This window comes from Mizuhopecten yessoensis, unplaced genomic scaffold, assembly GCF_002113885.1.
Source record: "Mizuhopecten yessoensis strain PY_sf001 unplaced genomic scaffold, ASM211388v2 scaffold9615, whole genome shotgun sequence".
Taxonomy (NCBI): domain Eukaryota; kingdom Metazoa; phylum Mollusca; class Bivalvia; order Pectinida; family Pectinidae; genus Mizuhopecten; species Mizuhopecten yessoensis.
This window is the reverse complement of record NW_018408136.1, coordinates 1,016,908-1,034,110: the sequence shown is the minus strand read 5'-3', so window position 1 is coordinate 1,034,110 and position 17,203 is coordinate 1,016,908. Positions and strand designations below refer to the sequence as shown.

At 38.3% G+C, this 17,203-nt stretch overlaps 1 protein-coding gene across 2 annotated transcripts; it reads left to right on the top strand.

Annotated features, from left to right (window-relative positions):
- The first annotated feature begins 516 nt into the window (after window positions 1-516).
- Window positions 517-16,918, top strand: LOC110458452 (cytochrome P450 27C1-like). Of its 2 annotated transcripts, XM_021510151.1 has the most exons (11): window positions 517-683; window positions 4,610-5,094; window positions 8,955-9,145; window positions 10,388-10,587; window positions 10,928-11,128; window positions 11,510-11,694; window positions 13,069-13,235; window positions 13,375-13,453; window positions 13,778-13,937; window positions 14,173-14,216; window positions 14,427-16,918. In XM_021510151.1, exons 2-11 carry the CDS (start codon window positions 4,735-4,737, stop codon window positions 14,529-14,531), a joined length of 1,692 nt encoding a protein of 563 aa, XP_021365826.1. In that variant the 5' UTR covers window positions 517-683; window positions 4,610-4,734; the 3' UTR covers window positions 14,532-16,918. The 2 variants fall into 2 exon arrangements, with proteins under 2 accessions (XP_021365826.1, XP_021365827.1); XM_021510152.1 differs by lacking the exon at window positions 517-683 and having other exon boundaries at window positions 4,424-5,094.
- Window positions 16,919-17,203: the final 285 nt, after the last annotated feature.

Below are 17,203 nucleotides of genomic sequence, written 5' to 3'. Positions count from 1 at the left end.
AACATGGAAAGAACTCTGTTATGGATAATAACAAAAATCACTAGGAGCGATATCACTTACGCCTTGTTTTTATATTTACGATTCTCGTTTTTATATTTACTGTCTGTCGAAAATATACTTATAATACGTATATATTATACTCGTACACCTTTTACAACGGTAATCGTATAGAAAATATACCGGAAATCGTGCACTTTGTGTACTGCCGGTCTTAATGGTTTAATACATTATATACTGTGTGCCCTAGTTACGTGTTGTAGAGCTCTTACCCTGTACACATGTTCAGCTATTCTAACACTGTGGGTATCAAAGACATCATATCTATAATGTATGTCGGTATATACCTCTCATGAATATCAAACGACCAATCGTAACCAAATGGGGAGTGATTTTTTAACACAGATTTAAAGTTAATAGGATCAGTATGGGCGGCCGTAGCGAGCTGTTGTGAATGGACCTTTTACTATCCACCAATGATATGGCGAAGACTATAAATAGGCCGCAGTGTCTTTGCGTACATTTAATCTTGTGAATGCAGCGTATACACACGAGTAGTATAAATACTACAGTATAGTGCTTCTGGTTCCTCGTGGATTACGGCTTCGGCCTTGCTCAACAAACTGCATACTGCTATTTAATCATTGGGAATTACAAAAGTATAATTTCTTGATTCAAACTGCAAGGTAAGTCTGTTATTTTCAATATTTAAAGTTAGTTTATTTCAATGTTATTCTAATCAGCTAGATTTAAAAAAACACTGTTTTTAAAAGTTTGATTTAATTAAATAATATAGGATATCTTATGAATTTTAAAAGAAATTTCCATTTTCACCAAAATGCAAACTAGGTATCTTTGGTAAGCTGGACAGTATGTTTTAGACATTTACGTCAGGATGCTGGACAAGGGATATTACGATAGTAACGTCAGATTGGACGCTGTAGGGGGGATTTTACGACAGTAACGTCAGATTGGACGATGCCCAGGGGAATTTACGACATTTACGTCAGGTAGGACTCCGGACAGAAGTTTACAACGGTAACGTCTGATAGGACGCTGGACAGGGTGTTTTATGTCATTAATGTCAAATAGGACGCCGGCCTGGATGTTTTACGACATTTATGTCGGGGTACAACCAGTGCAGTAAATAACAAGGTTAATAGCTTGTTACGTTGTCCTACAATATACCGCTATTCCGTTTTACATACCGCCAAGTCCCGGGGGAATCAATACTTATAAATATTGTACAACCGACCTCGGAATTACTGCCCAACTTGCGCTGATTTACGAGCTAAACATACAGTATAAAATGTCACAAACAAGCTATAACTGGTGTAAGTTACCATCATTATTACTGTACGAAGCGAAAAAATGGATGCAGCAGATGTAACCGTCCTAATTCCGTTACCTCCGTGAAAAACACGCGCATATTGTGATCAGCATATTTATTTGTCAATACTCCCCGCTATATATCATGCGTAAGTTGAATAAATGTTTGCAATTGTTGATATAAGCTGCTCAACTTTAGTGATTCTCCTAGAAAGGCTATTTACGTGTGTAGGTTAGGCCCCGGTAAACACCTGCGTTTATATACACACATGCGGTTACAGTACATAAAGCGCTACATTTTGCGGTTTCGACTACGCTGACAGAAGTGGAAATCACTATTTAACTGGTCCAACTTGTTGTTGGTTTATGATAGGGTGAAACCACAAACGAGACACCCGAACGGGGCCGCACGTGCACAGGAATACCTCCCTCACAAGATATGCACTCACGAAAGGCGTTCGTATATCCCCCTTAACATCTTTTATGTATAGAAAGGTTTTATCGACGTGTCATCATTAAACACATCGACTGTGATCATTAATCTCTCATAAACAGACACAAATATGTTTTAAATGAAATATAAGCATATTTTAGTAGAAATTCCTAAACAGAAATTAATGGCCGAGATATTCGGTCTGTGCGCTTTATCTTAGGGGTCATTGAGTACATATCGGGCACCACCGCTCCGTGGTCAACAGTGAGTGCAACCGCGAATTGGCGTTGTAAGCGATTTATAAAGATTTAAACAAGTAAACAGCTTTGATCCAAATCCACTTTTCATATTAGGATCAGTTGCGTTAAGAAATAAATAGTGTATTATGTGTGTACTGTAAATCCGGTAAACTTGGCTACTGCCACGGACGGACGGCATACACGGGTTTGCTGGACTATATCAAAACTAATTGATCGTTCCTAGCTAGAGAGGTAGCCATGAAAGCATTTCATAGAGAAACCTTCTATAACGAAACAGTTTTTTTTCGAAAAAGACCTTTAATAAAATAACATGACTACAAAAAATCGACAAGAAGGTTGAGGTTGTGAGCCCAAGCTACTGGAGACCTACACCGACACACGTGTTAGAGATGTCTATTCGTAGGAGATAGGTACCTAGTGTTCTAAACGGAGGCTTGGTACCAGCTACGGACCTAAAAATCATTCAACACGTGGCGAACGCCCTAGCGGCAGGCATTCAAAAATGCTCCATTCTTGTATCGTTTTACACGAGTTTGCCCTGTGTGCAAGGGCTAGTGGATACCTGTACCGACCTAAACATGTTTAGTATATCAATGTCAATACCTTACAACAAGGCTATTTTAACGTGAACGTTTTTTTTCATTTTTATTTTTCCGTCGTCCATCTAGGGTTTCTTTTAACGATCCCAAAGCTGCACCAAGCTGTTATGTCACCTTATGTAGGGTTACCGTTGGTGCTGTTCCAGATAGTTTTTACCAGATTTTTTTGTACTTTTTAGTTTTTATTCTAACTTACAATATCGTTTTATACTGTTCACGTGAAATCTAATTAACCTTTTCGCTTTGTGCTGTTTACCTAACTCCTACGTCTGTTTACGAATCTTGTCGTTGGAACTGGAGGTTGACAATGAGATTAATACATGAAAGGGCGTCAACCGTTTTTACCACAATACAGTAGCAGTTCATTCCACCCGTCAACACGGGGTCAAATTGAGTGATGCCATATATCAAAAAGTCATCCAAGGGAATACAGTTATTGAACTACTCGTCCCTTTTCATACATAAAACAACCCGTTATGGTTTGAAAAGGTACTGACACAAGGAAATGGTGTTTCACTTGGTGTTTTACTTGTAGCTGTTCCGGCATAGCCTTTGCGAAAAATACCTACTCTCATTCCAGTGCAGACTGTAACTGCCATGGATCAAAATGTCTGAACGTGATTTAATTCAAAATTATTTTTCAATTGAAGGTAAAATTGTTTTGAATATGTCATGTCATATCGAAATGATCTTACATATGTTTGCCAATTATGAGCTATTTGCGCTAAGCATGTGAATGATACAGCACTTGGCACATCCCATGGAAAATAGGGGAATCGCTTGTTAAATTTCAACCGAATACAGAAAGAAGGAAAAAAAATCAAATGAATGTTGAATGACGCATTACCTTTGAAATAAGGTAAGATAATTATCGAGTGTGAATGTGAACGATTTAACGTAGGCTTAAAGGTGAACGAATATCGCTTTAATTTACATGTGTAGGATGTACGACCCCTTCCGGGCAATACTCGACATTCCATAAGTCGCTCCACTAATTGATTTGAAATAAGGACTATGGCGCTTGAAACATGAAAGACAACGTTAAGAGTCGGATGCAAGGTAAGGCCCGGCGATGGGCCAGGCTTGGATGCCAATATTAGCTCCCATCAGATACCGAATTCTTCGGTAAAGGCAGCCAAGGTATACGGTTGACATTATTCCAATTTAAATTACTCGTTGAGTTTAATACAAAAACAATGATTAGCATCTGTTTTACATTTTTAAAGTAATATCAAAAATATACGGTAAATAAAAACACTTGAGGTGTGTTTGTTATGGTGAATGTAACGTCAACAACCTCGCGGGAATTCGGTAACTTCAAAATTTTCGTCAATTTTGACAGTTTTCTTTCAGGACATTTATTGTTACAAATCTTTTCACTTCAAATCTTCCGAAACTGTTTATATTGGTCAACGGCTATCATTTATTTCACTTTAAAATGACGACTTATCATTCGGACTGGCTAACATTGTCACATCCAACAGCTATACCACATCCAAGGGTCGATGTCTTACAAACACATTAAGATACATATTCATATACTTTTCTACGATATAAAGTAATTTAAATTTATTCCTTATTTTCTTAAAATCAGAAAAAATAGTAATTGACCTTCGACTCAATCGTATATTTGATTTTCTAGTTAGAACACACAGGGAATTTACCCGGAGCGCGGGTCGTGCGTACATCAGGTAGCTACTTAAACGGGGACACCTATGATTCGCGGGCCGTGTTTACGGTACAATTGTACCAGTGTGACCCTATTTAAAGCGAATCTATAGGGCAGTCAGCAGAAGGCAGCTAGCGCCTGACTCGCTCTGACGTCGCGTTTTCTACCACTGCCATAGTATACACGGATCTTTAATATTTATATACACACACTTACTCAACTATGCAATGACATTGGAGTTGACTAGTATAAAGGGGGACTATGTCTATAAGTAAGCGACATACGGCAAGGCGCTTTAAGTAGTGTTTCTTTCTTATTACAGTGCTATGAAGACAGGAGGACATATGTTGGCCAAATTAAAATAAACTTTAGGGAGATTTCGGAACAATACCTCAGTGGATGTAATCAATCAGATATTTTAATTTAATTTATTTAAATCAACGTACTATGGCAGAACCCGCAATACGACAAGTGGCTAAGGGTGTGGGCCGGGCAGTGACCAAATCGGGTGTGAGGCGACACTTGGTAAGTGCTCCCGAGGGCCGGTCTGTTTCTGAGGATGTTGCAAGAACGGCCAAGCCAGGGGTATTGGACACTCATCGTCATCATAATAAAGTGCAACCCCCTGTAATGGACAGTCACCGCCATCAGGCTACCCTGGCTGCGGCACCAGCACAGTTTGTAGGTGCCGATACAACGACAGTGAAAACCATTCAGGATTTACCAGGTCCAAAGGGGCTACCAGTGCTGGGAACGGCCTATGAATACTTCAGGAAGGGCAACCGCGGGCAGATGCACAAGGTTCAGGTAAGCCGAGTGTTACGTATATTTAGTTCATGTTGACATTGCCTTCACGTTTACTGTCATTTTATATGCCCCTTTATTCTGTTTTGCTGCTGTGCAGTGACACGGTATGTACATTTGTACTACTGACGAAACTCGTATGCAGATAGGCATCAGTTGTAATGCACGAATTGTGTTCCAGTGGTGGAACCGTCGCAGCAACACGTATCGGTATGGCCGATTTGTATGCGATTAGCATAGAAAATAATCAGCAAATTGTCTAGTGTCATAATTTCAGTATAAACAAGCAATAATTCATGGATCAATAGTTATTTATTGACAAGCAATTGGCACAATATTTCAAGGGCATTGACATTAGATATTTAATGTCTAGTCGTACCTAGGATCGGGTCAGCCATCAATGGCTCCGTATCTTCAGTAGGACTGTGAAAAGCTCGTGCAGCTGAGTGATGCCAGGGTCTTCCCTACTTTCTGAACCCAACATACTTTATACTTTCGTAAGTAGATGGAATTCAAGAAAGGAATGCCACTTTTTGTTTATGAGCCAACCACCTGTTTGCCATATCATTTTCTCAACTCTGCACACCCCGTGTGCTAGATTTATCGTGTATCTTACCATTGATTGAATCCTTCACCACGGCGTGGCATATACCTTGTTCAGAAATAAACATGTATAGATGGGAGCCTGATATTTTGTTTGTCTGTAAAATATGGTTATTTCTGCCCAATCTACAAATTTCGTAATTAGACATGACAACGATATGTAGCTCAAACAATGAGTAGTCAGTAGTTTATTGCCATGTTTTAGCTACATAATAACTTGAAAGCAAATGACAATTTGATCAAGTAACTTTCATAGGAATGATTGATGAAGTCGATAACGAGGGTTGCAGCAGTTATTTGCAAGTCATTTGGAAACACGAAGAAGCTCTGTACCAAGGCCCGATTTGCTGGAGTATAAGTGTGGCTTAGTTGTAACTGGCGGTATTGTTGTATAGTACGTTATTTTTTAGTGCCCAGGTGTAATAGATGCAATGTAACGGGGTTGTCTGGGTTTACGGTGTATGGGGAAGATGGTACTGTTGTACCGATATTGTTTTCTCTAATCTGTTTGTTTATCTGTACACGTGGGAGGATTTCTGCTTTACATACGCACGACTTTTCCTTGTGGAGGTTGTAAGAATTTCGCTTGATGATCGTGGAATGTTGCTCCAGCGAGGTGAACTCGGTACACTTATACGGGTAGCAACCTTCTCATATTGAATATACCCGCATGTAAGTTTGGAGGCCCATTACCTGATTACTGTATGGTATTTTATAGGATAATGCGGGATTAAGCATCCAGGTCCAGCTGGTTACCGGTCTAATAGTTACAGAACTCGTAATAAGGCGAGAAAACTGACAAGTGTCAATCTTTTTTCTGCGCCGTGACGAATTAAATGATTTTATATAAACATGCAAAACGCATACTCTAACCACAATGTTAAATTAATGTATAACGTCGGACCAAATCTGTAAGCTCGCTTGTTCCTCGTGACACAAGCGACACATACCTGCCCGAGGTCATGTATCTCTAAAACATGCGAATGGAAAGATGAGAAGCTGTTATTTTTTGAAAAGGTGTCAAGGCTGAGCGAAAGAAAGGTGTCAAACTCGGGACTTTGACATTCCTACAATTCTTTGTATAAAACACAATCGCCCTGATATGGTCAGTGTGTTCGTTGGATCTGTCATCAGTAAGCTAAACTGATCCTTCTATGGGTATGATTAGTCTACCGGATGGCACTAGGTCTGTTCTGTTGCCTTAAACAGCGATCATGAAACCTTATATGTACATCGTAGGTACCCCGCTGTACCAGGTAATGGACTGACGACGAAGGCTAGAGGGTAATGGGTATAGGCCTAACTAGATCTACACCAAGTGAAGCTGTGACGGCATACCAATCAATAGCATTAACATATTGGAAGGATAGCTGCATTAGGTCAAAAGCCTACACAATAGACACGCTGCCCAGGTGTCACTGAGGCAATGAGAAAACCCAGGTGACGGGTTGAATCTGCAGTGCTACGCATTATATCCTCCGTGTGATGTATCTGGTTTCGGGCGACAGCCTGCAAAGGGGTTGCTGGAACATATGGCGTTACGTAGTACCCATATATCAGGCTGGAGTATGTCAAAGAATGTATTTAACATGATGTATATAGTAATAGAAAAATATGAATACAAGTATTGACAATGGCCTCCACATTCCGCCATTACCCTCCCGTACAGCACCAGTAACAACTACACGAGCACTAATGTTAGGTATATTTAGTGTAAGTCAATTAATGTTAACACCACTTATAGCCCGACTATATATATATACTACCCATTTATTGTCATACCCTCATTCATATGTTGAACATTATACAGAACACTATGCCTAATATTGCATTTAAAAAACTACATTAGATATCTAGCTAAAAATTAAACTTTGATGAAATGGCATAAATCTGCGAGTTCTGTATTCAGGATGACTATGGGGGCATGACTTGGGTCGGGTGTAGATGTTTAACCATCTTTACAATATAAAATTATAATTCTGAGGAGGATGTCTACACCCGGGTATAGATCAACCGACATGGCAGATCCATGTAAACTACAATATCCTGATAAGTTCCATCTCTGTTTATGATCTTACAATAGTAATGATCGTTATGATTTTAATAGCGTTGTTAATAAAGCATATGTTAATCTTTTTGATAAGTCAGTAGTAATAGTAGTTAAATGCCCAGGTGCCAGGTAATACTTGAGGAATATGCTACCTGTATAGGTCTAGGACTTTGCCGGCTTTATGTTGATACAAGGACGTGTTTATGTGTTTATGAACACTGTTGTTGTATACAGATCTTGTTTAGCTGTAACATATGAAGGCCGGACCATCTCCTATTCGAAACTTTAGCATGTTCTTTCACTGGTTAAACGACGGGGGCTTCATGCTGGCTGATATAGAAATAGCGCCTGAATGAGACCAGTCTTCACTACGGGAATGACAACTATTTGATGTGTCTGTTAAATAGATATTCACCAGTTATTGAACACGTTCGCCTGAAGGTAGTTTATATTGTACACGAGTGATATGGCGGAATTATAATGACACTGCTTTACACATGAGTAAATAGAGGGTCGCCCGAACCTTGAATGGGTGGCAGTGGCCTTTGTTAGCGGTAATGAGTTGTCTCTCCAGAGCTCGTCCTTAGGGAAGCTCGACTGTGAGGCAATCAGGGGACGTAGTCCCCAACTCGACCTGCACGCCATTGTCCGCGCTACCCATGGGCAACTTTACCACGCTGAATAGTAACGACTACTCCATTAGCTTCCCAGGAACCAACTACCGGCGGAGTTATCATTATACCCTGACCTGATCACTTCATTCAATGTCATTAGTACGCTGGCGACAGCTTGCAGATGGTGACAAACTTCCACAATAATACGGAGTTTTGTTCCGTTTAGTCTATAATGTTTAAGTCCTGCGACTTTACAAAGTAATTTGAGTAAAGTGTAATAAGCTATTATATTACTTATAGTGATGATTTTCATGTTTTATAATTCATATTTGTAATTATCATGTTGATAGATATCCCTTTGAAAATGATTACAATCTCTCATTTCAAATACTCCTTTGAGAACGTATGTTACCGATATTATATTTCACTGTGCGATTTGTCGTTCCATTCCGATGTGCAGTATTTTGATATGCTGTTAACCAACCTTGGTGCACAAGGGTTCTGATGCATGTATGCAATCGAAATGGAAATGACTAAATGTGCCTTATTTGAAATAATCAATAAAAAAAACAATTTGTTATCTTCTATCATTTCAGACAAATTTCCACAAAAAGTACGGAAAGTTTTTCAAGGAACAGTTGGGACCAGTAACGAATGTGTCGATCGCGGACCCGCGTCTGATAGAGGAGATCAGTCGAAAGGAGACGAAACTACCTTTTCGCCCGCCATACGAGTCATGGGTCCTTTACAAGAAAATGCGCGGCCAGAACGCTGGGATTATGTCCGGGTAGGTTCCTCATATCTAGTTAACACTTAAATGATAGATGCATACGTTACAAACCTATTGCTTTCTGTTGTTATCTATAAGGGGCATACACAAACTAGATAATGTTCCTGAACATTTTAGCTATATGTGCAATTATTTCGCCAACAATGTACACATTCATAGTTGTTTCTCAAGCTATATAGTATATACAGTATATATATCATGTTAAGTAAATCAATCATTTGTGTTTTCAAACGATTATGATATTTTTCATTTTGTAAAAAAAAATGCATTTTATCACACATAGAAATGTCATGCAACAATGCAACGACGTGTTACCTCATTGATGTCAGATATAACATTTCTATATAGATATAGGAATCGCATGTTTTCCTGACTATCAGTAAATGACGCACGTAGTGTTATGCATCCATGTTTAGTGTTTTCTAATAATGTACGTGCAAGCTTTATTTATCGCCTGGTAATACTTGGATGATTTGTGGCTGTATTAAATGACGTTAACGAACCTCACACAATGGCGGTGTCGGAGTACTGATAAGTGACACAAAGACAAGACGAACATTTGATCAGTTTAGCTAGTACAAAAGTCATAACTCATACTTAGATTTGATTTCCATTTTCATGCGTAATAATAGTAACGGTATTCTTCTTAACGTTCATGTGATAAAATTCGGGTGACAGAGTTGAGAGCCGAGTCAATATGGAGCTCCTTTTGGAGTTGTTTCTGAGACACAGCTGTCAGGCTTTATCTGAGGTATATATGCCCAGCACTTACCGTGTATACGTGGACTAGGAGAACAGGGAGGTGAACGGGTGCATACTCATCCAGTACCTAGCATCACCCGCACCAACACCCATTCCATATTCTCCCTTGCAGAGGGATAGACTTGAACCCTAATAACGAATTGAAATCGAACCATTTTTTTAACAATAGAACGGCAGTGTAGCCTTTCAACGTTAGGATATCGCGTAGTCGTAAACTATATCGTTACAGTGAGAGTAACAATGATTATATTTTGAGTAGAATTGAGAATATCGTACAGTGCATATACTGTTAAGATAACAATGCTAGTATGTTTTGTATGGCTGGGGTAACGTTTGGTAAAGAAACCCCTGTATAGAGTGTTTGTGTGCGTGTGTGGGGAGATAGCTGTCAATGTTCACTTGGAGTTCTCTACGATTTAAAAAAATGTCATGTCAATGACTATTACTTATCAATTATGTCCACTGTTTGTTATGTAGTGTTGGAGAAGAATGGAAAACTGCTAGAAGCGTTTTATCACAACGAATGCTGAAACCAAAGGTTGTGTCCGAGTACAGTGGGGTAATGAATGAAGTGTCTGACGCCTTCATGGACAGATTACGACTTCTCCGAGATACAAGTAACCAACAAGGCTTCATACCAGGATTGGTGAACGAACTCAACAAGTGGTCAACAGAAAGTACGTTCATTTTATATAGAAATTATCTATATATCTGTTGTTATGCCGAAATTATAGATGTAAGCCCACACAAATATACAATAACAAACTTCCATTACTAAAAGTATTTATAATCCGCCAACAGCAATATGCCAACTGTAGACAATATATATGGTTTTGTTTTAAATCTGATCGTTCGTCATAAAGGACGAAGCCGCTGAAAACAAGTTTCGCCCTTAAAAAGGAATAAATTAATTAAGTTAGGTATTATGCTTAATATGTGTGTAAACATGTTACAATTATGACATTTATCATTTTATGAAAATTTCTGATTAAGGAAATATTTTGTTCTGCGTTGCAGCAATTACAGCGGTGCTTCTAGAAAAACGACTTGGTTTTTACGATGAACGTGTGCCGCCAGAGGCACAGGAATTCATAGACTCTGTGATAAGCATGTTTTTAACAGGCCATCAGTTGATGGTGTTCGCCAATGTGCACAAAGCGCTCGGGACGAAAGTGTGGCGAGAGCACGTCAAGGCTATGGATTCCATATATAGAATAGGTAAGCTGGTAGGAGACATTTTACTTTATGTTCATTGCATGGAATAGAATTAAGCGTAATTTTGCAAATGATATAGGGCGTTATATACAATGTATATAGTTTATATTAATATACTTTAAGATAAAGTTGTTGGATACTTTTGAATAGCGTTAATCAAGTATTTATCACAGATTAAGCAGAAAAAACGACCATTGTAAATAATCACCTCATTGAACTGATGTACGATACCAAATCAATGCTGTGTATGTATCGATGTGGGAGAGTTTTATGAGTACGTCACAAATCTACAGCGAATTTATACAGTAAAGAGAGGTAGTGTCACCTTTTCATTTTAAAATATTTATAGGAATATAGTTTGATTAATTTCCTTCTCTTTTCTAGCTGAGAAACTCATCGATGAAAAATTGAATCAGTCCAAACGATTAGCAGATTTAGATGATAAGGAGTTTGAATCAGCCACGTCAAAAGGATCTGCGTTTTTAGACTACCTCTTTGCAAGCAAAAAACTATCCTCACAAGACATCAAAGTAAATACAACAGAACTCCTCCTCGGCGCTGTCGATACGGTAAGTGTCTGAGAACATTTTATTCAATGATTGGTCAATCTATGAAGTATATTTTTCTGAATTAAATGACTTTTATCTAGCGGTCGGAGCTTACTATAACTCTGTTTTCGTCAAAGAATTTCTTTGTGTGCGTCGGGACATGTAGTATCTCTGAAAAATACCGCTGTCCTACCAAAAAGGAAATTCTGGATGTTTTGCGTGATCAACGGTGTAAACATTATTATTTTTTTTATTTTTTTTTAAGGCGTTGTTACTGCAAGTAATATTTTTTTAAACGATGTTTGTGTTGTTAGCTAAGTCACGTTACTATCATAAATACAAGAAAACAAAAAAAAGTTTAATAAAGAGTACGGAATTTAAACTAAATGAATTCAAACAGCAGCAATGGAATGGGGTCTTTCAAACAAAACGTTGAGCAAAACTATTTATTACATTTTTATGTATCTTAGATCGCATTCATATCAGTAAGGAAAATCACCTCCACACGACTCCACTGCACGAAATAAGGTGCATCCATCAACCAACGCTCGCGCTAGTCTTTCATCGTATCTGATAAAGCTCGTAGAGGTAATTAATCGTTCTGCTTACCAGAAATAACTACTTTGATAAGAGGTAAACGGGTCTTCCTTCACACCTATGTACGTGAAAGGTCACCTTTTTAACTATCACACCAAGCTACTTGATTTGGCTGGGAGACGCGTGCAACGCTCGTCGAGCGGGTATCGGCTTGCGAATCAGATCAAGACAAAGTGGAGCGTCCAACACGCACACTTATCCAACTGTTTCCCTCTTAACAGTATAGGTAACCACGCAGAAATAAACACTGAAAGAGGTTGATTCCGTTGGTGGTCGAATTAGTATTCGATTAGTTGGTATATTAAGAACGACGATTGTCCTTTAAGTTGATTTGAATGCGATGATAGCCTATAAGGCTGGATTATTTGTCCTGCTGGAGATGGATTGGCAAGTGGGGTTGCGTGTACCTGCCGACAATTTTCATTCCGGCTATCTCCTCTCCGAATATTAGTATTATAATCATGAGCAAGCCTTTTCAGAGATCAGCAAAACCCATACCATGCACTAGTTCGGCTCAGTGAACATGCGCACTGTCGGAGTATACGTTACATTCTCTCGAGCCGTCTCCCCCTTGCGCTATCGCTACTCTGATCGTCATGCCTCACGATGTAGGCAGAACATGATCTACTCCGGTATTTAATCGCCATTTACCACTTAATTAAGATAGCTTACACGTTGTTGACACTAAATTGACCGGAAGAGGCTATTGTTCATGATAAACAACCGAATGAATGTTGTAAACGAAACGAAGCATACGAATCATGTCATTAATTAAATGTCATTACTTTTTTATTGTAGGCAGCAAATGGGTTGGGCTTTGCGATGTGCCTTCTAGCTCAGAATCCGCGAGTACAGGAGAGGTTTCATCGAGAAGTGCAAGAGCAGTATGGAAAAGGGAAACATGTGAATTATAACGATTTACAAGAGGCCAGTTACGTCAAAGCAATTGTGAAAGAAACGTTAAGGTATGATCACTTGACAAGTTTATATGTTCAAAATTAAATCCATACTTCATCTAGTCTCTATATCTTTACCAAATTATGATTAATTCAAAAGTGCATATATACATATTTATTCATTGCACTATGATACTATATTTTGTAGAATCTACCCAGTCATTCCCATTAATGCCCGGGTACTGTCGCAGGATACCGTCGTCGGTAACCACAGTATTCCAAAAGGAGTAAGTAATACCTACATTTCATTATTGCTTCTGGTATATTAGGCTGTACTGGAACCTGTTCTCAGCTTCTGGTATATCAGGCTGTACTGGAACCTGTTCTCAGCTTCTGGTATATCAGGTTGTACTGGAACCTGTTCTCAATATGCTAGTTTTTAATTGCGAATTTAAGCTTTTTATTTTATATTTTTATTTTTATTTTTATTAGATTTAATTTCCTCGTTTCCGTTTAATAATTTTATTTGCTCTGTACTTTCTCTAAATGCGTTTTTCACTGCGATGGATGTCTAGTTTACTGTACAAATATCTATTTTCTTCCCTTTGTAGACGTGTATCCTATTCAACAATTACACTATGTTCCACGACGAATCTTACTTTCCGGACCACGATGAGTTCCGGCCTGAACGATGGATCCGCAAAGGTCAACATAAGGAATGGGACCCGTTCACCACACTTGTGTTCGGGTTTGGAGCGAGGAGTTGTATCGGTAAGTAATGTTATGATGATATTATTCAACCACACTTGTTATTAATCTTCATTTCAGATGTGTCCACTCTTTCATTTAACAAAGATAATTGGAGACTGTAAATATTTATTGAATTTAAAAACACTCGTTTACGAAGGACACATTTTCTGCATGTCTTCATTAAGGTCGACGACAAACACAGCATATTTTAGATTGTGGTTTTTTTCTAAGAGTATGTTTTCCTTATGTTTTTCAGGTAGGAGGGTGGCTGAACAAGAGCTGTACATCGCGCTAATGAAAGTAAGTCGGCGATTCACATGCTTATAAGACTATTAATAGTACATGAAGCTTTCTATTCTCAAGTAAATTTCATAATAAATCGTAAGAAATACCGCATTAGTTTAAAATCAGAGGTACAACGGTTGTATGCTATCTTGTTGGCAAGCAGATGATGCGTTTTATTGCATTTTAAGTATCTATGTAACATATACACGTTTCTTGTTATTGCAGATTACACAGAATTTCTGGCTCGAGCCAACAGGGGATCCCGTAGAACCAACCCTAAGGACGATACTTACGCAAAAGGAAATCCCAGTACAATTTATCGACCGGTAGATGAGTGATAAGGGACAATGATTGGCACGAGAATGTTACGTCAGCTGCCTTCATTGGTAACACCCTTCAGAAGACGAGGTCTCCAGACACTGGATAGCTCGCCAGTCAATACAGCGCTGTTAACACACTGTAAACGATTTAAAATCTGGTGAATTGTCAAGACGTTAGAGATGCTGTATATTACCTGGGAACATCGATGTGGAAATGACAATTTAATGGACAGTTACAGACACCTAGTGTTACTAATGGGAACTCCTTATGCCTAAAAGCATTACGCTATACTTGCATGTGTTGATAAGCTCTGGCAGCCAGTAATCGGTTTCGTCTTTCTGCAAGAACAATCAACTGATGTCCAGATTGGTGAGGTGGTATCCAAGGTCACCAGTAACAGTTCTATGACGCTGATACAGTGATTGTGTTTCCGTAATACGGAGTATTTGAATGGGTTCTGTCATTCCCATCATCCGAGCAGTGTCGTCCTCTTCGCACACCTTACAAGATTGAGTACCTGGCGGGGAAGGAGGACATGGTCACCAAGCACACTGACTGATGAGGCAATAGCGAGTTTTGCACTTCACTATGATGGCAGCCTGTCTGTGATGAACTCACCAACGCTAATTTCACACAAAATGTTGTGATGTATGAGGGTTGTCTGATATTGTACAGAACGTGCCATATGGCATAAATTTTCGTGCGGGTGGACATGCATGTACATTTCGGGTATGACGGGTGAATTAGGCCTGGAAGGACCAGAGCTAATTTCTTTGTATATGTATTCTTTCATTACGGTAAACCATTACTCATCGTAACTACATTGCTTAAATGTGCGTTTGATTAGTTTCATTTACATGAGAGTGTTTTGTGTAATTGAAACATCTTCAGATCGATGGACGATCTAAGTGATGTTACAAATATTAACTGTAAGTTATCTGAAGCCTACATGTAAGATTTTACTAGTATGACTGCTTAACATTAAGTCCCATTTATATAATAAAAAGCAGGGTCATTATAAGTATTGTGTTCGGAAAGCCTCATGGCATATCACGACTGTCCTTCTGCCGCCATGTTGTGCCTCTACTGCGGACTGAACACGGGTATCTTGTAAAAAATCATCAAACATATCTTCTTTTCATTTATCATGAATAATCAGTTGTGATTTCTCATACCATGTTAACTTGTGTTAGCTTTCGTCTAAGTATGTTTCGTTTAAAACAGCAATGCAATGTGTGAGTGTGGTTCAATGTTTTATGTATTGTGATAGAGGTGTAAATACGTGTCCTATATTTATTGTTATACCAGGAAGTCGACGACGATCTTGGTGTAGTTGGTGAGGTATTTCGTATTATTTATTTGACAAAAAAAACTTTTCTTTACAATAAACATCTTGAGACGTCGACGCATCCGTCAATGGTATAATGGTCTAGATGCTTGTTTGTAAAAACGATGTTTTCAAATTTGGAAACTATACGATGTATGAGAAGGAATTTAATTGCTATTTATTAGATACATATATACATGATTAAACTATATAAGTATAAACCATCATATCGTTAAAAAAGTATAAATATTCCTTCTTCAAGTTTCACCTATAAATTTCATGCAATAAAAATCAGATAATGTCTATATTCAGCAGTGGCTGGGATATAACCGGACACTTAGGTATGTGTGATGTCTACAAGTGAAATGTGATGCTTACTTTTGGCGGTTAGTGTTTCATACAATTTGAATGGGGTTTTATGAGTTATAAGCCTATTCAAATGCACATTTCAACTGTGAAACAGGCCGTGATGTTTGGTGGTGTTATTCTAAGCGGTCTAGTTATTACGCTTAAACTAGAGACAGAACTCAAGTTAAGCCCAATACTTTCTTACTGTGTGGGACAGAATTTCGTTCTTTTTTTAAGTTAACGGTCGTTTTCATAACGTGCGGTTTCGCTTACAGTTAAAGATGCAGACCTCTGGAGTTATTTGTAGCTGTTTATCTAGACACAATCCTTTAACATTGAGAAATAAATACTAAATAATAAAGGTAGACTATTATTTGTTAAACCAATTATGTAATCAAATGTGATTTTAAAGACCGTTTTATACAACAGATAAGGATTCTATATATGACATCAAGGTGTATGACACTACACACGTACTGTTACCTGGGGGAAGAATCACACAAACCGACATGTAGTGGTAACTATCCTCTATCTCCTAGCGACGCGATTGAACAATTTGTTATTCCTTACTCATGTTAAGAAGTAACGTTTTATTATTATTTGTTGTATCTGATTGTTTGCATAATAGACTATGTAAAAAGATCACTAATGCTATATATACAACGTTTACGTGGAAGCATCAGTGACTTGCGAAATTGTTGAATAAAATAAACAAAAACACCTTATGCTTATTTTTGTTTTTCTTGTGTTTGAGGCGCATGATGATAAACGTTCCAAACGACATATCTTCATATAAACCATATCTATAGTTACTGAGAACTGGTGTGTAATTATTTCATATCTTTAGCTAATCCTATGATTTAGATCTATCTTTTGACGAAATATCGTCTGTGCATTCAATGTATATCGAACTTATAAATGGTTTATACCTCATTATTTCATCACAGGTATTCTGCTTTCACATTCCTGGTAGCTGTGACGTAATACGTCGGTTATTTGTGTACTG